The sequence below is a fragment of the Mustela nivalis genome (assembly GCF_964662115.1).
Source record: "Mustela nivalis genome assembly, chromosome: 16".
Taxonomy (NCBI): Eukaryota; Metazoa; Chordata; class Mammalia; order Carnivora; family Mustelidae; genus Mustela; species Mustela nivalis.
The window spans coordinates 27,224,267-27,245,826 of record NC_139035.1 but is presented as its reverse complement, the minus strand read 5'-3'; the positions used below and the strand labels follow the sequence as shown (position 1 = coordinate 27,245,826).

The 21,560-nt window shown below is 39.5% G+C and overlaps 1 protein-coding gene across 6 annotated transcripts in view; it reads left to right on the top strand.

The window, feature by feature from the left end:
• Positions 1-21,560, top strand: part of RABGAP1L (RAB GTPase activating protein 1 like) — a 765,821-nt gene that overhangs the window by 605,448 nt on the left and 138,813 nt on the right. For all 6 annotated transcript variants that reach the window (XM_082704397.1, XM_082704401.1, XM_082704404.1 and 3 more), the window contains one exon: positions 5,513-5,641. In XM_082704397.1, coding sequence (XP_082560523.1) covers positions 5,513-5,641 — 129 coding nt within the window. The remainder of the gene's footprint in view (positions 1-5,512; positions 5,642-21,560) is intronic.

Below are 21,560 nucleotides of genomic sequence, written 5' to 3'. Positions count from 1 at the left end.
CAAATTTATGTTGGGGTCTCTCATGTGCCTGGGAATTTGCTTAATTCATTTTACTGAGGGAAGTGGAAAGGATACCTAAATCAGCATCCTACTTTATTATTATTATTATTATTTTTAAGATTTTATTTATTTATTTGACAGAGAACACAAGTAGGCAGAGAGGCAGGCAGAGAGAGAGAGAGAGAAGCAGGCTCTGCACTGAGCAGAGAGCCCGATGCGGGGCTCGATCCCAGGGTCCTGGGATCATGACCTGGGCCAAAGGCAGAGGCTTTAACCCGCTGAGCCACCCAGGCGCCCAGCATCCTACTTAAAAAAAAAAAAAAAAATCCTACTTACTTTTCCCTCTGGATAGTTCTCTTTACCTACTTGAAAGGAAATAGAACTAGGACCGATTGAAATGTTTTTAATTGTCTGAGTAATCTTTATATATAATTCTATTCAAATGAAGAAAGAAGTAATCCTTCCTTTGGAGGTGTAATTGATAAACATGTTCCATATCATCACTTAAAAGGATTTGACAGCAAGTTTGGGGAGCAAAAGATGAATGTTTATAGATCCACTAATTTTCAAAAGTTATCATTTATTCTTATTTAAAAGAATAAAGCTAATAGAATTCTCTGTTTTGCAAGGGAAGAAAACACATCTTTGCTTATTTAAATTTCACTAGCTCTCATCTGTGTTACTTTCTAGATAATTTTACTTAACAAATAATGTCAGGAAGGTAATTGCATTTTCATTATGATACTCTTCCCTCACCATTATTCTGAAGACAATGTAGAAAAACTCAAAGAATTTCCCAGTTGAAGAACAGCCTTTCCAGCTCCAATCAGTTCTTCTAGCCTGACAGAGTTCTATTGTAGTGAAGACAGATGGATAATGATATCCAGAAGCTGGCCTCTCCTCTTTTGGGTTCTTGCTTTGGTCCTTGAATTTTAGAGGTGCATTTTTACACTTGATCTTAGCCAAAAGGAGGAGAAGCAGGGTGCATTTTTAAAGCTTGTGTCTTAACCACAAGCTCATGGGTTAAGCTTCTCTTCATTATCAGGGTAGACATGTAGCGTTCATACATACAGCTGTAAACTTAATTACAACATCTCCATAGCCAGTTGATTACTAAGCTGTGTGAAGTCATGTTTTAGTTTCATAGAAAGCACCGCTACTTCTATTTTGGACTAAGACTGTTACATTAATGCTTGACAGTTGCGAAGCATATATATTTAACAAGGTGATATGTACTGATATTCAAATTTTCTGAAATATGTGTGTGTGAAGATAGAAAAAATGATTATAAGCAATATAACAAATTGTTAATTATGTTTATCTCTAGGTAGTGATACCTCTTGGGCTTTTAAAAATATCTTCCATTTTAGAGAAAGGGAATATGTAATCAATAAAAAAAGGTATGATCCCATTATATAGATACGTACACACGTATGTGTGCAAATTGTGATTTTCACAAAGTGTTTATAAAACCAAACAACTTTGTGATAAATTCTTAGTGAGGCATCCAAATTTTTGGAGACCAAAAGGTATCTATTCCTCATTTGTAGAGGGAAGAACCTCTTGCATACATCTGTCAGAAAATGGAAGGTTACCCCTATAACTTTACAGTCTGCTTATGCCGTAAAAAGGTGTTTGGAGGTGATACTTAGAGATTATGGGAGTCTCTTAAATTGGAGGAAAAAGCCCTCCAGAATCAGAGTAGGACTGCAGATTATCTTCTGGAGCAATGGCAAGCAAGGTTTTTGTTAATATACTTTTTGCTTATTGGCGTGGCTTTTGCCTCTCCTAAGGTTGTCTTCTGGCATATATATATATATATTTTAATTCTCAATGAAATTAGCTTTATTTCAGTCCATGACAGGAATATAAGTTCTTACAACTTGGCCTGCCTGCTTTCTGGAATTAAAAATGTCACTGAGAGCAGGGTACTGTTTTTAGCTACTAAAATACCAGTACCCAAGCGTATTTGAGCAACCCAGAGAAAACTTTCCAAACTGTCATCCCTTATATTTGTTTGGGGGTTCACAGAATGTACTTATAGGACTTGGCTTATTTCCTTCTCCAATTCTTGAGGTTGAAGATGCTCCCTTTTTGAAGTAGAACAGCGGCGATTAAGCAGCCCCACAAGTTAGCCAGAGCTGGGATCAGAATGGATTTAGTTCACACTTTGCAGCCTTGTTTGAGTCTCTTTAACTGCCAGCTACTTTCTAGAAACTGAAAATAGGGGACTGACTACCATGCCGTTTCCACATGTCTGTCTGCCCGAGTCCTTCTGCTCGGGGGTCGTTAGAGCTCCTCTCCGACAGGGCTTAACGGAGTGGGCCATGGGATCTGGAGCATCATGAAGGCAAGCAGTGACTGGGAAAGGGCAGTCACAGGGCACTCTGAATTCTGGTTTCCAGAGACTTAGCCCAGGTTCGGCCCCATTCAGGTGGTAAGCTTCTTGCTGTACTTTCCCTGAGCGGATGGCCTCCTTCAAAGTGCACCTCTCGGGGCGCCTGGGTGGCTCAGTGGTTTGGGCTGCTGCCTTTGGCTCGGGTCATGATCTCAGGGTCCTGGGATCGAGCCCCGCATCGGGCTCCCTGCTCCGCAGGAAGCCTGCTTCCCTCTCTCTCTCTCTCTGCCTGCCTCTCTGCCTACTTGTGATCTCCGTCTTTCAAATAAATAAATAAAATCTTTAAAAAAAAAAAAAAAGTGCACCTCTCTATCCTGGCCACCCATGGCTGACCAGAGGTCACATGTCACAGGCTTCATGATTCTTCCTCTTTAATCCTCACCCTCCTGCTTCTGCACGAGCTCAGAGGCTGGACTTGAAATGAGGCCTTGGCCAGTATTTGGTAATCACGCTACTGCCTGCAGGCAAGGAACTGCACCAGCATTTTGGGGGTGTGTGTTACCAGGTAACTAGAGCTTGGTTGCACAGAAAGTAGAAGCGGTGCCCTCAGAGGCTTTGGGGTAGCCGCTCATCCCGCGTCAACATGAACTCTAGAAGAAGTGTGTCTTGAGTTTTCCCAGCAGTCACCAGAGAGCTGATCATCAAAGCCAGTAACACAGCTGAGAAGGGAAGACTGGGGATGTAGTATCCAGTGTATCTGGCAGCTGGGTGCTTTCCCATAATTCAGCAGTTGGCACGTTGGTCAGAGAAGCCCCCTCTTAGGCTGAAGTTTCCTCTAACAGTCTGTCCCAACTAAGTTAAGGTGAATTGATAGCACTCTGTTGTGCTAAATGTTCTCTCTACCGCTTATCGCCATTGTGTCTAAGTATCCACGAGGGAGGAAGTCAATCAGAGATGTACCGAGGCTTGTTTTTCCACTGCTGCTGTTAGCCCAGCTCTACTTTCTGATTCCTGGTTTATGGATCTGAAGCTGAGGCAACCTGGAACCCCTGTGGAAATGCCTGCTGTATGGATTAATATTTTATTTTACATGTTTCTGTTTAAAAGGGAGGGGAGATGAAAGTAGAATTCATTCATTCAGTAAATTTTAATTGAGTACCTCCTATATTCCAGTTTTTATTCTTGTCACTGTGGATACAGCAATGTACAAGACAGACAAGGCCCCTTTCCTTAGGAGGAAACAGATGTAAAACGGGGAAATGCGTTGGTGGAAAATTACTTGGTGGGCTGGGGGTGGGGGAGAATTTAAATGCTCAGGAAAGGCCTCACTCAGATTTTGCATTTGAGCTAAAAATCTAAATCACAAGAAGTTGCTATCCTTATGAAGATCTAGGAGAAAACTATCTAGGCAGAGGGAACAGCGAGGGCAGTTGCCTTTACCTAGGAATGAACTTGGTGTGTACGAAAAACAGGAACAAGGCCAGTGTGCCTGGAGCTTGAGAACAGGAGAGAAATGTGGTTCAAGACGAGGTTGGACGGGAAAGCAGGGGCTCCAGATCATGAAGGGGCTTGGGGGCCATGGTAACAATTTTGGATTATTCTGAGCACAGTAGGAAGCCCTGGGGGGCTTTACACAGAAGAACTCCATGACGTGAAAGGGTATCATCTGGCTATGATAAGGAGAGGGGGCTGTGGCGAACGAAAGCAGAGACCAGTTAGTGGGTTAGTGCTGTGGTTCACCTAAGTGATGGACATGTCTAATGGTTTGAGGACCAGGGTGCTGAAGACCACTCGTGCCCCGCGAAGAGCAGGAATTTCTCTGACTTTCTTTAAGGTTAATCAGCTCTACATTTGAATCTAAATAAAGTAATATTTAGAACAAGCGCATAGTTCTATGATTTCTAGCCATCCTGGTTAGTTTTGTTTTGTTTTTCATTTTCTCACTGAAGTTTTTTTTTTTTTTTAAGATTTTTAAATTTATTTATTTGATAGTCAGAGATCACAAGTAGGCAGAGAGGCAGGCAGAGAGAGAGAGGAAGGGAACCAGACTCCCTGCCACGCAGAGAGCCCGATGCAGGGCTCGATCCCAGGACCCTGGGATCATGACCTGAGCCGAAGGCAGAGGCTTTAACCCACTGAGCCACCCAGGCACCCCTGTTACTGAAGTTTTTGACAATTAATTTCTGACTCTTAAAACATCTCATTTCTCTTCGGCTTACTTCTGTGTACCCAGTCTGCTTAATCTTTAACTTATATCAGAGTGTTTGCCAAAGATTGCTTATGGTTGTTTATTAAAATACTTACGACCTTTCTTTTTCTTTTCTTTTCTTTTCTTTTTTTTTTAATAGACTTCACACCCCATGTGGGGCCTAAACTCACAACACCAAAAAATCAAAAGTCTGAGCCAGCCAGGCACACCTTGTCTTATTACAAAATCTTTACTGCAGAAAATACAGCAAAATAAAAGGGAAAAAAACCCCTATGATTCCACTATCCAGAGAAACCTTCTGTTTCCTTTCCATCTTTTTTCTATGCATACATCTATTTATTTTTAAGTAGCTATTTCTTGAAGAAGTAAATTTTGCAAACAGTTTTCGTAAGAAGTTTGCTAGTAAGGGGTTTTCTTCATTTACTTTTTCATAGCATTATTTAAGGTGGGGGATCAATTTCTTATGTTCTTGAGCTGTTGTTGTCATTAGTTGGAAGGCCCTTGGGGGTACCATTAGGTATTCATTATACATAATTTTAATATGCTTTGATTACATTGTCTATGTCTTCAGCTAAGTTGCTAATAATATACTTAAAATACTCACCCAGCAAGCTAAAGTCATAGATTAGACCCAGAGTTAAAATGTTTTGCTTTTCTGGCTTTTTTTTTTCCTTTCCCTCAGAGCTGTAACATGGTTAGCTTTGCTGGGATCCACCATTCTAATCTTCAGGTTATATAAATTAAATATGTTAGCCTACTAATTAATTCTTATATCCTGCCCAGGATTTATGGTGACTTATTTCAGCTTATAGTAAAGAGGTTAGAAATCCGTTCCTAAAAACTTGTGGAACTAAGCTAGATCTTAGCTACAAACAAGCAGTCGGGAAACTAGAAATTCTTTTCTCAGTGTATTTGTCCTGAAGGCAGGCTAAAATGTAATGATGATTCTTGGGATTATTTTGCAGACCTCAAAGGAAGATCTTCTGCAGGCTGATTTTGAAGGTGCTTTAAAGTTTTTCAGAGTTCAGCTTCCAAAGAGATACAGGGCGGAGGAAAATGCCAGAAGATTGATGGAGCAGGCTTGCAACATTAAGGTAAGGTACATGGATTTATACATAATAAAGACAGAACCTGAATGCAGAAAGAACATGGCCAATTATATAAAACCCTTTCTCTACATGTTGCTGGATTTTGACTATGTTTAAGGTGATACTGAGGATGAACAGCCTCTCCCAGACATTTCTGTAAGGCTGGCATGTGTCTGGTACCTTTCAGTAGAACTTGGTGTGAAAGTTAGTTCAGATTGAAGCAATAGGAAGACAAACATTTTTCTTATAGGTAGGGCTCTAGATTGGACTGCTGTCATAGTGGTTTCCATAGCCGCAGACTTAGTATTTAGCTTTTGGCCATCTGTTTTAGGATTATTTACAACAAAGCAAGAAAAGCCTGCTTAGGCAGTGCTTTCTTTCCTCTTAGGGACTTGGAAAGCTTTCGTCTGCCCATTCTCACCCCACATCTGCGAAATGGTCATGGATATATTGTTCCTTATCCTATGCCTCCTAGATTAGTTTTATAAAACTAAACAAGTTTTATTAAAAAATTTGATATGGAAATTTCTATCCAGAAAATTATGGTATCAAGATGAGAGAGCACATTTTTAAAGATTTGGAACCAATTTATTGATGTTAATTCTTGTACCTCTGGAATATACCAGGAATCTTCTCACCTATGACATAAATATAAATTTCCCTTCTAAACATAAAGATCTCATGTCTTACTGACCTGATGTTCTTGCAGAAGGGAACAGACAATAAATGACTAACATAATAAATAATATGTTTAATATGAAAGAAGGTGATAAGTGGCTAGGAAAAAAGGAAAAGTAGGGCAAAATAAGCAAGACTGGATTAGTAAGGAGAAGGAAAGTTAGAGTTGTTACTAGGTAGTCAGAGTAGGTAGATCTCATTAAGAAGGCGAAGGAGATGGGTTAGTCGTACAGATATCTAGGGGAAGAGGGTTCCAGCAGAGGCAACAGCTAGTTCAAAGGCCCTGAGGCTGGCTCATGCCTGGTGGGTTTGAAGAACTGCAAGAAGGCCAATGTAAATGAAGTAAGTGAAGTAAATGAAAATGAGCAACAGACAATGAAGTTAGAGAGCTCACAAGGAGCCAGAAAATGTAGGTCTTTGTAAGGATTCAGGCTTTACTTTGAGTGAAGTGGGTAGCTCTTGCAGGGTTTTGAGTGGTAGAGTGATACAATCTATCTGAGGTTTTAGGGGATCACAGTGCTGTGTTGAAAACAGACTGCTAAAAAGTTACTAGTGGAAGTAGGGAGATCACACAGGGGTTTTTGCAGTAATCCTGTTGAGATATAATGATAGAGTTTACCAGAGCGATGGAGTGGAGAGAGAGGTGATTGGAACCTGAGTATATTTTGAAAGAGAACCAAAAAGATTTTGTGATATATTACCCATGAGTATGAGAGGAAATGAGGAGTCAGGATGACTCCATGGATTTTGGATTAGGCGATTAGAAGATTGAGTTGCCATTAGGTTATTAAGTTCATTACTTATAATGTACTTTGACATGTACTTCATTTAAGCACCGTACTTGCTCTAATACTTTTTTGGTGTAACACTGTTGTTTTTGATTTAACTTAAAGTAAATTCTGAATATCAAAAAGTATAATTCAGTGCTGAACGTAAATAACTGAACAGAAAAAAATATATTGTCTTTCAAGTGAATTGTATATTCAAAAAATTAATTTCCAAAGATACTAAGCAAAACAGACCTCTGAATCTTCATCCTAAAATGCAAACTTGTAAAGCCTTCCAGACTGATTATTGGATTCGGCTGGGCCAAATCACTAAGCATGAGTTACGTTTGTCTGTAGACTTTTTTTTTTTTTAAGATTTTATTTATTTATTTGACAGACAGAGATCACGAGTAGGTAGAGAGGCAGGCAGAGAGAGAGAGAGGAGGAAGCAGGCTCCCTGCTGAGCAGAGAGCCCGATGCGGGACTCGATCCCAGGACCCTGAGATCATGACCTGAGCTGAAGGCAGAGGCTTAACCCACTGAGCCACGCAGGTGCTCTGTCTGTAGACTTTGAAAATACATTTCAGTGGTCATGGTGGCTTTGATTGAATTTTGTGGGTGGTGTGTTTGAAAGGTAGGCTCTGGCCTTTGATTGTTCCAGAGCTATCCAAGTACTGTAACTAGAACAGTGCTATAGGAATCTGTTAAAATAAAACATTAATTTCTAAGAATGAGATGAAAGAGTTAGGAGGTGCAGGTAAGATGGAAAGTTAAATGTCTTTAAGGGAAATTTGGTAGCATCAGACAATCAATGAGAATGGAAAACCCAGGCAAATGATCTAGAATTGTGAGATGTATAGGGAAGGATTTTTTCCAGTATAATGTATGAAGCTCCTCAGAGGAAGGAGGCACCTTAACAATGGTCAAACCAGAATCACAGGATCTGAAAGACACAGAAACCTAAAATTTTAGGAAGTAAGTTCAAAATATGATCTGGGTCAACTTTCTGGAATGAACATGTGCCACCAGAATGATTTATGTGAACGTGAGCAGATAGACATGAATTTTTATTTTAAGTAATAATGAATTATTTGATTTTGTTTTTTGTTTTTAGGTCTTGTTTTGGGTTTTGTTTTTTGTTTTTGCATTATCTAAGGAGAGTAATGGTTTCTTAGGTACATAAAACAGTACTCACAGGACACCACATTTATTAAGGTATAATTGACATAACATTAGTTTCAGTTGCAAAATTGCAAAATGATCACCGTAGTAAGTCCAGTTAACTCCTGTCACCATCCATAGTAAGAACTTTGAAGCTCTGCACTCCTAGTGGCAGTACAGTATTATTAACTAGTCACCATGCTGTATAGTGTGTCCTCATGACTTATTTATTTTATAATGAATAATGTCATCATTTGATAATGAAATTTGTACCTTTCAACTCCCTTCACCCATTTCACCCTGCCTTGGGCAATCAGTCGATTCACTGTATCCCTGAACTTGGGTATTTTTGTTTTGTTTTAGACTCTAAATGTAAGTGAGATCATATGGTATTTATCTTTTTCTGTCTGACTTACTTCACTTAGCATAATGCCCTCAAGTTCCAACCATATTGTGCCTAATGGCAAGATTTCATTCTTTTTTGTGGCTGAATAATATTCCGTTGTGCATGTGTACCACATTTTCTTTAGCCATTCATCCATCAGTGGATTTTAGGTTGTTTCCATTACTGGCCATTGTAAATAATGCTGTAATGAATATAGGGATCCATACTGTCTTTTCAAATTAGTGTTTTTGTTTTATTCAGATAAATACCAGAAGTGAAATTGCTATACTGTATGGTAGTTCTATTTTTAGTTTTTTGAAGAACCTTCATTTTCCATAATGGCTACTCCAATTTACATTTCCACCAACAATTGCACATGGCTTTCCTTCTCCCCACATCCTGGCCAATCCTTATTTCTTATTCTCTTGATAATAAGTGCTCTAGCAGATGTGAGGCAACATCTCATGGCACTTGTATTTTGCGTTTCCATGATGACTAGTAGTGTTGGGCACCTTTTCACGTACCTGTTGGTTATCTGTATGTCTGCTTTGGAAAGATGTCTGCTCAGGTCCTTTGCCCATTTTTTAATCAGATTGTTTGGGTTTTTTTGCTGTTGAGTTATATGAGTTCTTTATATATTTTGGATATTAACTCTATCAGACATATGGTTTGCAAATATTTTCTACCATTCAATAGGTTGCATTTTCATTTTGTTGATGGCTTTCCTTTGCTGTGCAGAAGCGTTTGTTTGTTTGTTTTTTAAACTCAGGGGGCTTGAATTCATAATCCTGAGATCAAAATTTGATCTGAAATCAAGAGTCAGACACTTAACTGACTGAGCCACCCAGGCATCCCTGTGCAAAAGTTTTTTAGTAGTACCACTTGGTTTATTTTTGCTTTTGTTATCTTTATTTTAGATGTCAAATCCCCCCCCCCCAAAAATTGCCAAGATAATCACCTATGTTTTCTTCTAGGAGTTTTATTATGAGTTAATTTTATGTTTGGTATAAGATAGTGGTCCAGTTTCCTTCTTTTGCATATGGCTGTCCAGTTTTTCCATCACCATTTATTGAGGAAATTACCTTTCCCCAAAGTATGTCCTGACTCCTTTGTTGTAAGTTAATTGACCACATATGCATGGGTTTATTTCTGGCTTCTCTGTTCTGTCCCATTGATCTATGTGTCTGGTTTTTCTATGCTGCTACCATACTGTTTTGATTACTTTGGCTTTGTAATATACTTGAAGTCAGAAGGTGTGATGCCTTCAGCTTTGTTCTTTTTTCTCAAGATTGCTTTGGGTATTTGGGATCTTTTGTGGTTCTATACAAATTTTAAAATTGTTTGTTCCATTTCTGTGAAAGATGCCATTGGAATTTTGATAAGGATTGTGTCAAATCTATAGATTGCTTTGGGTGTGTGGACCTTTAAACAATATTTACTCTAACCTGTAAACACAGAATATCTATTTGTGTCTTTAGTTTCTTTCCTTAATGTCTTATAGTTTTCAGTATACAGATCTTTCCTTGGTTAAATTTATTCCAAGATATTTTTTGATGCAGTTATAAAATGGATTGTTTTCTTAATTCCTCTTCCTGGTAGTTTCTTACTCATGTATTAAAATACAACAGAGTTTTTTTTTTTTTAAGATTTTATTTATTTATTTGACAGAGAGAGATCACAGGTAGGCAGAGAGGCAGGCAGAGAGTGAGAGGAGGAAGCAGGCTCCCCGCTGAGCAGAGGGACTCGATCCCAGGACCCTGAGATCATGACCTGAGCCGAAGGCAGCGGCTTAACCCACTGAGCCACCCAGGCGCCCAGGTTTTGTATATTGATTTATATCACAGGATATCATTTTAATTTATAAAGTGATTATGAGGCAGATGTGAGATGAAACTCAGAGACGGAAGTAATACAATATCCAGGGATCATGCTGGAACTGAAGCACGGGTTTCCAACCTGAAGGTTTAAAATTGTTTTTCAACTGAGACCTACATTTTAAAATAGCTTTTACGTCAATACCCTGACCATACACACACACACACACACACACACACCCCTAAAGAAATACCCTTCAACAATATGTGATATACTCTGATGTTTCCTTTTCTACTACTGTATTGTATTCTGTATCATTTAAACTTCTTGAAGAAAAATCTTTAAACCAAAGATAGTCATAACCACTAAATCAATTTCAAGCAGCTTTGCGTTTTGAAAAAACACCAAAGTCTGTCCCACCGTTCACACCACCTCCCTCTTCCCCTTTCGGATGTGCTGCAACTTGTGAGAGGTTGTGGAGCTTGAGGTGTGGCAATGAATAATGGAAGTGTGGGTGTGCTAAGGATGTGAGTTGTCATGCCGTCCTTGTAGCAGAATATGCTGGCAACTGCAGGTTTTGGGGAATGATGGATTTACAGACCAAGGCTGTGTGCCAGGCAAAGCATTCACAGACAGAGGTGACTGCAGGTATGGAATAGGCAGGAAAGTTGCCCTCACAATTTCTTATCTACAGCCTTGACATTAAAGACAGAATATCAGAAGTAAAAAATTTTGATTTTAATTATTTTCAAAGTTAGTATTTGTGTATGATTATATCTTTTTTTAATGGACCTGTTCTCATTGAGTTATCCAACAAGATGAATCACTTCCCTCTAACTTGTAAGAACTAGGTGATGAGTGATTTCAGTGAACTGATTGGTTTTAAAATAGACGTAACAGTTGCAGATGGAAAATAACTTATTACTTCCATACATGGTTTATTTCTGTGTGTCTACCAATAAGATGTATTAATAAACCACAGTGGATTAGATAAATAGCTTTTTTCTTCTAAAACCTGTATAATATTAAATATTAAAAATGTACTTGTGTTTATTTTTTCAGATTTAACTAACATGATTTAAAAATTTTCTGCTATCTTCCTACACCTGTGGCTTCAGCTAGGTTAAAATCAGAAACTGTGTTGACCCATCAGACTTACTATATGAATATCCTGTACTTCCTCTGGCTTTGTTGAATATCATTATTCAGGTGTTACTTGTAGTTAAAAATTCTGCTTCTGTGGACCTTCTTAAACTTGAATCTTGGCTTCATGAACTCGAAATCAGTAGAAATTCAAATTTCTTGACACAAGCATATGAGCATTTTGTTTGTTTTGATAAGATGATCTATAGCTTTCATTAGATTCTTAAAAGGAATTCAGAAACTAAAAAAAGCAAAAACAAACAAACAAAAAAAACACAAAAAAACCCCAGCCTCTATCCTGTGGGACAGTCTTAAACTTGCAAAGTAAATTGATAGTTTTTTTAAAAGATTTTATTTATTTATTTGAGAGAGAGACAGTGAGAGAGAGCATGAGAGGTGAGAAGGTCAGAGGGAGAAGCAGACTCCCCATGGAGCTGGGAGCCTGATGCGGGACTCGATCCCGGGACTCCGGGATCATGACCTGAGCCGAAGGCAGTTGCCCAACCAACTGAGCCACCCAGGTGCCCTGTAAATTGATATTTTTACACAGTGTAAGAATTTATGAATGGGCTATCTGTAGATAGTCAAGTGCTTATACAGATAACCTTTATAATTATTCTTGATCTGCCTATTTTTCTATATAATTCAATACCATTTATATTGTATTAGGTTGAATGGATGAAATTATCATTCTTCTTGGTCAAAAATTTGAAATATTAGACATCATATATGATTTAATTCAATATTTCATGCCTCTTCATATAATTCAATGCTATGTAGAAAGATGATGAAATATTATTAAAAATTTGAGTGTTTTAATTATAATAGAATTCATTTAGCTGACAGTGTTCTGATAAGAGCAAAGGGATAAACTAGAAGAGTAAAACACCTATAGTAGAAGTCAGAGGCCTGTATATACCTATGGACCAGCAAACTCTGTGAGAGAATTACTCTCCAAAGACTGAAAAACAGGTTTTGTCGGTCCCTCTCTTCCTTCCTTCCTTCCTTCCTTCCTTCCTTTTCCTCCCTCCCTCCCTCCCGCCCGCCCTGCCTTCTACCCTCCCCCCATCCACCTTTCTTTCTTTCTCTCTCTCTTCTTCCTTCCTTCCTGTTTATTTTTATTTGGAATAATGTTGCAATTGCCACATTTGTGGTGCATCTCATTAGTAGCAAATTTCATCACATCATTAAAAATGGTCTGTTGGTAGATCTTCATAAAAGAATATTTAAAAATAGAAATCAGCCCATTTCATTTGATTTTGTTAGTAAAATAATTTGAGCAAAATTAAAACTTCAGAATTTGATGTCAAATTAAAACAAGGTAGTTAGGAAAGGAAGTTCATTTCTGAAGGGCCTGTTGTGTGCAGGAACTATGCAAGAGAACTTCTAAGAGGAAACAAGAGTTAAGATAAGACCTGATGGGTTAGCCGGAGTTAAGGAGTATCTGAGGTCAGGGGAAGGAATATGCCCAGAGCTAAGAAAACCCTAATGGTAGTTGATGACTAGAGAATAGGAAATGAAGGGAGTAAACAGAAGACAGAGTAAGCAGGAGCCAGACGGCTAGTGCAGAGCCTGTAAGCCAATCTCAGGAGCAGTGGGAAGCATTGAGGGGTTTTAAGTTAAGAGGCAGAAATTATCAGCTGCTTGTTTTAGGAAGGACTTTTTGGCTGCTGTGTGGAGAATGGGTTGAAAGGGGTAAGATTAGGTATTGGTGACAAACCAATTCAGGGATGTTTACATAATCCAGGTGAGAAGTGACCAGAGTATCTGTTATAGGCTGGAGATATAATGACAGATTCGAGAGATATTCAAGAGATAGAATCACAGATCTTAGTGATTAAATGTGAGCATTAGGGCAGGGAAAGAGTGCCAGTCATGACATTCAGAGTTTTTACTTAGGAAACTTGATAGTAATCCCACTGCAAAGGGAACAAACAGGTTGGAATATAAGTGAACTGTTGGACATGTTCAGCTTGCAGTGTATATCCACAGTCTCATATCTAAAAATATAGAAATTCCAAGTAGTGGGTGGAAAATAGGCTGGATTTCACCACTATTGAAACCATGAGAGTGGATGGATTCTCATAGGGAAGCAGAAAGGAATGTTGAGGATAGGGACATTAATATGTGAAAAAAAGAAGTAGAAGCCAGTGAGACAGAGAAAGCAGGAAGAAACCCAGAAGAGAAGTGAAGTGTGATCACTAAGGGTAAAGGTATTTATTTTCAAGAAGGAAGTTGAATAAATGTCAGTAATGCTTAGAGGTCATATAAGGTGGTAAGGAGTGAAAAGCAGACATTGTGCAATCGTTAATGATAAAGATGTCCTTAATGGCCTTAGCGAGAGTAGTTTTAGTGGAGTGATGAAGTATAAACTCCAATGATTCAAGAAATAAATGGGAGAGGAGGAAATGGAGAAAGGAAGATAAAACAACTCTTGTAAGAAGGTTAGAATGGGAAGGAGATGGGGGTGGAAGAGATGGCCAGCAAGCCAGAGAATAAGTACAAGAGAGATAAGAAGACATAAGATTGAGATGGATTTTTTTGAGGATGGGAAAGATGAGTTCTTTAAATGCTGCAAAACTTCAATGAATCAATTTCTTCATTGAGCACCTGCTATATATGCCTGGCACTATGCTAGAACCAGGGAATGTAGGGTAGATAGGCTCCCTGAAATCAGGGGATTTCCATATTACTGTGTGGAAAATTTTAGTTATATAATCACCTTAACAATAAATGTATAGGGGCGCCTGGGTGGCTCAGTTGGTTAAGCGACTGCCTTCGGGTCAGGTCGTGATCCTGGAGTCCTGGGATCAAGTCCCCCATCAGGCTCCCAGCTCCATGGGGAGTCTGCTTCTCTTTCTGACCTCCTCTCTCATGCTCTCTCACTCTGTCTCTCTCTCTCTCTCAAATAAATAAAATCTTTAAAATAATAATAATAATAATAAATGTATAATTACAAAGTAAGACAAAAGCTCAGAAGGACATAATGAGGATATATGATGGGAAGGAGCAAAAGAACCTGACTCAGATTCAGTCAACAATTTAGGGAAAGCTTTCTTGAACTGAGATTATAAGGCATTCCAGAATAAAGGAACAGCTTGTACAAACACTGTGAAGTAGGAAAGAGTAAGTTATGTTGAAGAAACTGGGAGAAGGCCAGTGGGACTATAGCTTAGAGACTCATGAGGGTTGATAACGTAGAGACCAGACCAGTCCATCTTCAGATAAGAAGAAAAATCCCACCAAAAGAGAAAAGTTGAAGATTTGGTAAAGGAAGGGAAATATATCAAGAGGCAGTCCACCAAGGAGGAGGGTAAGGGATTAGATACCAAAGAATAGACCTAGCTTCCATTATAGTAGAAGGGAATGAGCAAGGAATCATCAGGGATGAAGGGAATATGCAGTTTGGTGAGGAGGAAATTGAAAATATTTCATTTGAACGTTTCTGTTATTTTAATTAAGCAGAATCTAGAGTGAAGGGAATTTATAGTAGAGTGAGAGATTTAAAGAACATGGAAAAGCTTTTAGAATGGATGGTGCAGAGATTGGAAGAACTAAGTGAGAACACACAAAACAGTTGTTGAACCATTGTTGGAGATCATGAATTCATAGTGGCAAAAACTCTGTAGCATTTTCTGAGTCTCTCTAGAAACACTGAGCATCCCGAATGTATTTGTTTTCAAGAAGGAAGAAGTTGAATAAATGCCAGTAATTCTTAGAGGCATTATGTATACATTAATGTATACATGAAGAAAATAGACGGTTACTTTGACCTTAAGTTGAGGTTTGCCAGCATGAGGCAAAGGAAGGACAGTGGGGACAGAGCAATGGTGCACTAATAAACCGGATCTTGGGGGATACAGAGAAATGAGGAAAAGGGGAATCCCTGATCTGTCACTTGTGCCAATTTCCATGATATACATAATCCTACGATGGCCAATTTCAGGGTGCCAGTGCCTTAAGGACAGGCTCACACATGAGTACTTGTGTGGCTCAGTTGATTAAGCATCTGATTCTTGATTTTGACTCAGGTCAGGTTCTCAGGGTCATGAGATCAAGCCCATTGTCTGCATGGAAGTCTGCCTGAGATTTTCTCTCTCCCTTTCCCTCTGCACCACCCCCCACAAAAATAAATAAAATCTTTAAAAAAAAAGAAAGAAAGAAAGAAAGAAAGAAAGAAAGAAAGAAAGAAAGAAAGAAAGAAAGAAAGAACTGGCTCATACAATGTCTCAATGTTAATAGTTGCTTCTCAGGAACTAGTAGTCAATGACCCTAGTACACACAGGTTCAGAGAGGTGAGGCTAGAAACCAGAGTGTGGTTGACATGATGGAAAATGGAGTCTAACAAGTAGAAGAGGAAGTAAAAACCAGTGGGGACTGGGAGTCTGCAAGGAAAGGGGCGGGGGACAGCTACAAAGAATTGTTGAACTCCATGACTAAGGAAAATGGTGGAGGAGAACATTAAATGAGTTGGTGGTGATTACCCAAGAAGAAAAACAACTTTCCTCCCAAAACTCTTACATATTTGAAAGACAGTTTAGTGACACTGGAAGACAATACTGACTTGTACTCAAAATTTTCAGTTGTAGCTCAGGTTAGTTTGTGGCAGCAGAATCATGCCAGTTGCTCTTTGGCCATCTATGGCCAGCTCCTCTGACTTCCTCTCTCTGTCCTAGCAGCAGTGCTATCATCTCTCCCATCTTCCTGTGATCGGAGACATTGGGAAATGCTTTGAGGCAGAATCAACAGAGATGACAGAGGCTATAGGAGCAAGGGCGATGAGGGCCCTGGCATCCTCCTCACACACAAAATTGTCTTCCTGCCCCATGTGGGAGAGGTAACCACCAATGACACAGGCGTAACCATGCTAACTACTTGCCTCAGAAAATTCTGAGCTCTGCTCTAGCTCAGTTAACTCTTTCCTGAGGTGGACAATTACCTACACTCCCAGAGTGGATTAATATAATTTGGCTTGCCTCCCACAAATCACATTTGTAATGGGATATGGTAAATTTGTTTATCTAGGAACTTAACATTTTTTCCCTTTTAAGACCTCCATATTTGTAACTGTGGATTTGAATTTAACTGTTTGAAAAATAACTTTCATTCTAGAACAAAACTGTCAAGAACATTTCTATTAAGAGTAACTTACCTTTAATTTCTTCATCCTGTTTGCTATTTATTTCTGACTGTTGTTACTATGTGTAAACAAGAATATAATCTCCCAAATAAAGGCTTTCTTTGAATTAGCAATGAGGCCACAGAGAAGCGTCTGTCTACTCCATAGATCTAAAATGTGTGCGCTTATGTACACCATGCATAGGTGTACATAGGGTACATAGGGTTTGGTTTTTTTTTTTTAAGATTTTATTTATTTATTTGTCAGAGAGAGAGAGGGAGAGAGAGCGAGCACAGGAGACAGAATGGCAGGCAGAGGGAGAAGCAGGTTCCCTGCCGAGCAAGGAGCCCGATGTGGGACTCAATCCCAGGACGCTGGGATCATGACCCAAGCCGAAGGCAGCTGCTTAACCAACTGAGCCACCCAGGCGTCCCGATAGGATTCATTTTTAATGGACCCACATCTAGTGTTCTTTTCCTATAAAGACCTCTATGTTGACAACCACAGTTGGGAATATTTGGTTTAAAGGGTCATAATCTTCTGCTGGGAGAATGTTACATTACAGGATATAGAGATATGATAAATAACTGATAATGAGATAGTTTCAAAACAATTACCTCTTTTCCCCTTTGAGACTTCTTCTTTTTTTTTTTTTTTTGAGATTTTATTTATTTATTTGTTTAGAGAGAACGCAGGCAAGAGTACGTGTGGGCTTGTGCGGGGGAGGGACAGGAGCAGAGGGAGAGAGAATCTCCAGCAGACTCTGCATGGAGCAGGAGCCCAGCGGGTGGCTTGAACTCAAGACCCTGAGGTCATGACCTGAGCTGAAATCACGAGTCAGATACCTAACCGACTGAGCCCCCCAGGTGCCCATCCCTTGTTTTTTCTATTAACATTCAGAATCCTCATTGTGCTTCAGATTTAGGGCATTGTTTTGTTTTTCCCCAAATTAATACAATTTGATCTTGCTTCTCATAGTTGTGTACTGTGGGAATGAAGAGGGAACATATAAATGTTGGATGTGCTCTGAAACGGTTGATGACAGGTGGAGAAAATGGGCCAGAGCTCCAGACGCCCAGGCATGAGGCACCCTCCACATTTAGAAAACTGAGCTTTTCTGGCTTTTCCTAATCAGCTAGAGTGCATGTGTCCCTTTGTTTACTTCCGCCATTTCATTCTACCATTATCCCTACTTCTACTTGTCATTTTCTTTCAGTTTATTAAGGAGAGAGCCATATAGATATTTTAAAATTAACTTGATGGGTGAACCTGGGTATTGTATCGTGAGCTAATCTATATAAATCATTAGGTTGTCCTACACCAAAGAAAATTAAGATAAATGGATATAAAAATTGATTTATAGATATGCGTCTTTTTAGTAAGGGAAACAATAAATCATAGAAATAAAGCATCATACCCTTACATATATTCCAAACTTGGTACAGTGTCCTCATGCAGAGCTTTGCACATAGAATTAAAAACAAAAAAGAATCCTTCAAAACTGCTATTCCAACTAGCAGTTTCTCTTCCTTCAGACTTTAAGTATCTTTTTCTTCTCTGCAATGAGTTCATCTCAGCAGTCTTCGGAAGACTTAGTAAGACTAACAGTTATTCTCTTAAATGGGAGTTTTCGTATCTCATATACCTTTCTGCAGTGTTTTGCCCATTACTTTCTAAATGTTACAATATATGTTTACCTGTTTAGAGAATAAATTTAGAATCAGAACCCATACTCACTTTTTGGCAACATTGGTAATAAATAATCTTCCCGCAACGACTTACACTGAGATCCACCATTCTTTGTTTGTTTCTTTGTTTGTTTGTTTTTTACAAACTATGTGTTTGTTTTTGAGAGAACCAGCATGAGAGAGGGAGCATGCACACAAGGGGGCCGAGAGGAAGGGGCAGCGAGAGAGAATCGTAAGCAGACTCCATTCCCTGTGCAGAGCTTGACATGTGAGTCTCGATCTCATGACCCTGAAATCATGACCTGAACTGAAATCAACAGCTGGACGCTTAACAAACTGAGCCACCCACGTGCCTCCTTCTTTTTTTTTTTTTTTTAAACTATTTGAATCCATATTAAGATTATATTTAAAGTGTGCTTCACAGTTTGTGTTTGGGGATCTGATGTAGACAGAAAATATATATGGTGTTCTTCTGTTCCCTTGTTGCTGCTCACTAGAAATAATTTGGTTTTTATAGGTAGCAATAAAAATAAATTTAAACGTTGAAGGTGTTGAAAATAGATTGGGTTAAGATAGCTGGGTCACTGGATCCTGGGGGCTTCGTCTTCCACACCGTTCAACCACAGCTATCCCAGACACCATGCCTCTGTAAGACGGATGAGTCACTGACCTCTACTTCTGAAACTAATAATATATGATATGGTAAGTAATTGAATTTAAATTAAAAAAAGAGAGAGAGAAAAAAAGATGCCACTGCCTCTGCTCTGGGGAGTATAAGATAAAATTCCTTAGTTATTATGTGCTTGTTCTACCCACCCACGGGCCCAGTTAGCATTTAGCCAGCAAATAACTAAGTCAAATTAATGCTCTGGAGATCTTAACTTCTTTTACTATGATGCCTTTTTCTCTCCTTCTCCCCGGCAAAAAAATTAAAAAAAAAAAAAAAATCTTTTAAGGTGGTGGAAGTAGCACATAAATGAGAATAGCAACCCAAAAAAGATAGTGAAACATTTTAAGTGTTATTCACATGTCTCCAACTGTTGTCACGCTTTCTGAAGCTCCACTTAAAGGCAAACAAACTGCTGAGAGGAAAATTATATTCCTTGCTATAGCTGATAGTCGTGATTAAAGGGGAAATACTTTCTCATTGTCATTTCCTCTGCCTGGGACTTTTTATTGCTATCACCTGGGAAAGAGAACGCTTTCTTTCATCTGGAGTGTCTCTTCCTGCTCCCTGCCTGCCCCTTTACCCACCCACGTGGCTGCATGTGGTTCGCATTGTCTCTTTCGGACACCCATCATTTATCATTTCACTACCTCTCCTGTCACTGCTACTAGTATTGTTACCAGCATGCGAGGGAATCTTGGAGTACGGACCACATGAAGAGGTGGTAGAGCTCAGAGTTAAGTGGTTTAGGTTGGAGACTTCAGTACGCAGTTTAGCACAGGTTCAACGCACTTACCAGTGCGTTCCTTGCCATGTTCCATTCCTTCTCTTTTCCATGCACTGCGCTGTCCTCCGTTCTCCCTTACCCTCCAGGTCGCCATACTTCCCACTGGCTCTTGCTCCGTGTTGGAGTTTCTGGCTAGGTTGGTTCCTAAAGAGGCAGCCCTTACTTTCTGGGTCTCATGTCTGGCCTTGGGTCTTCGTGTCTGGAGTCATCAGCTAGGGCTCCCATCATAAAATATCACAGACTGTGGGGCTTCAACAGCAGTTTATTTTCTCACAGTTCAGAGGCTAGAAGTCCAAGATTGGGGCGGGGTGGGTGGCAGGTTTGGTTTCTTCTGAGGCCTCTCTGCTTGTCTTGCAGGAGGCCGTCCTCTCACTGTGTCCTCGTGTGGTCGTCCCTCTGTCTGGGTTGTCTGTGTCCTAATCTTCTCTTCTGGTGGGGTTACCAGTACTGGGTGTTAGGGCTTCAACATAGGAATTTGGGGGTGTACAGTTCAGTCCCTAATAATGTCTTTTTTCATAGTCAACAAAATGCCAGTTTCTCTCCAGGTTCTCTGAAAATACTCTCTTCTTAACATGGCTCTTTTTTTTTTTTTTTAAGATTTTTATTTATCTATTTGATAGACAGAGAGAGATCACAAGGAGGCAGAGAGGCAGGGGGAAGCAGGCTCCCCGCTGAGCAGAGAGCCCGATGTGGGGCTCGATCCCAGGACCCTGAGATCATGACCTGAGCCGAAGGCAGAGGCCCAAACCACTGAGCCACCCAGGCGCCCCCTTAACATGGATCTTAACTTGGCAACCCTGAAGTGCTCTCCAGTGTCTGATAATACATGACAGGAAATTTCCCATGTTTGCCAGCATACCCAAGTTCTCCCTTTCTATCCTAAAATTTCAGATTATTGAAAAGATTTTACAGCTCTACCCTCTACTTCAGCCCCCGTTGTTAGCAAGGCATGTTGGGAAAAGTTCTAATTTACCTTATATACCCTTGTTCTGGTATTGGTCTTCCCACATTAACTTCCTTATAATCCTGCCTTTACATTGTATCAGATCTTATATAAACCACAGCCTCCCTCTTTCTCTTCCTTTCCTTAAAGAGAAGCAGTAAGTTGGGCAAGTGAATAAGTTATGTCTTAGCAGGATGTCTAGTGATAGAAGAAAGTCTATATTCTATTTTAATAGAATGGACACTTTAAGCAACAATATAGTATGAATACTATATAACATAGAATTTAATGTATTTTCTGAAATCATTCACATAAAATTTTTTATTTTAAAACATTTCACAAGGGGCGCCTGGGTAGTTCAGTGGGTTAAGGCTCTGCCTTCAGCTCAGGTCATGATCTCAGAGTCCTGGGATCGAGTCCCACATCCGGCTCTCTGCTCAGCAGGGAGCCTGCTTCCTCCTCTCTCTCTCTCTGCCTGCCTCTCTCTGCCTGCTTCTCTGCCTACTTGTGATCTCTCTCTGTCAAATAAATTTTTTAAAAAATCTTTAAAAAAAAAACATTTCACCAAATTTTAAGATGCCCATTGTTTAAGAAGACAGACTGTAGACATTGTCTTGCTGTGGAAATATTCTGAAGGGAAGTGTCTGGCATAGCAGGAGTTTCTTAGACCTCTCACCTCAGACCAACGGGTCTCTCTGGCTTTAGTTTTTAATCTTCTCCAGTTTCCTATACTCACTACCACCAGAGTTGTCTGCCTGGAAAATCAACCCCT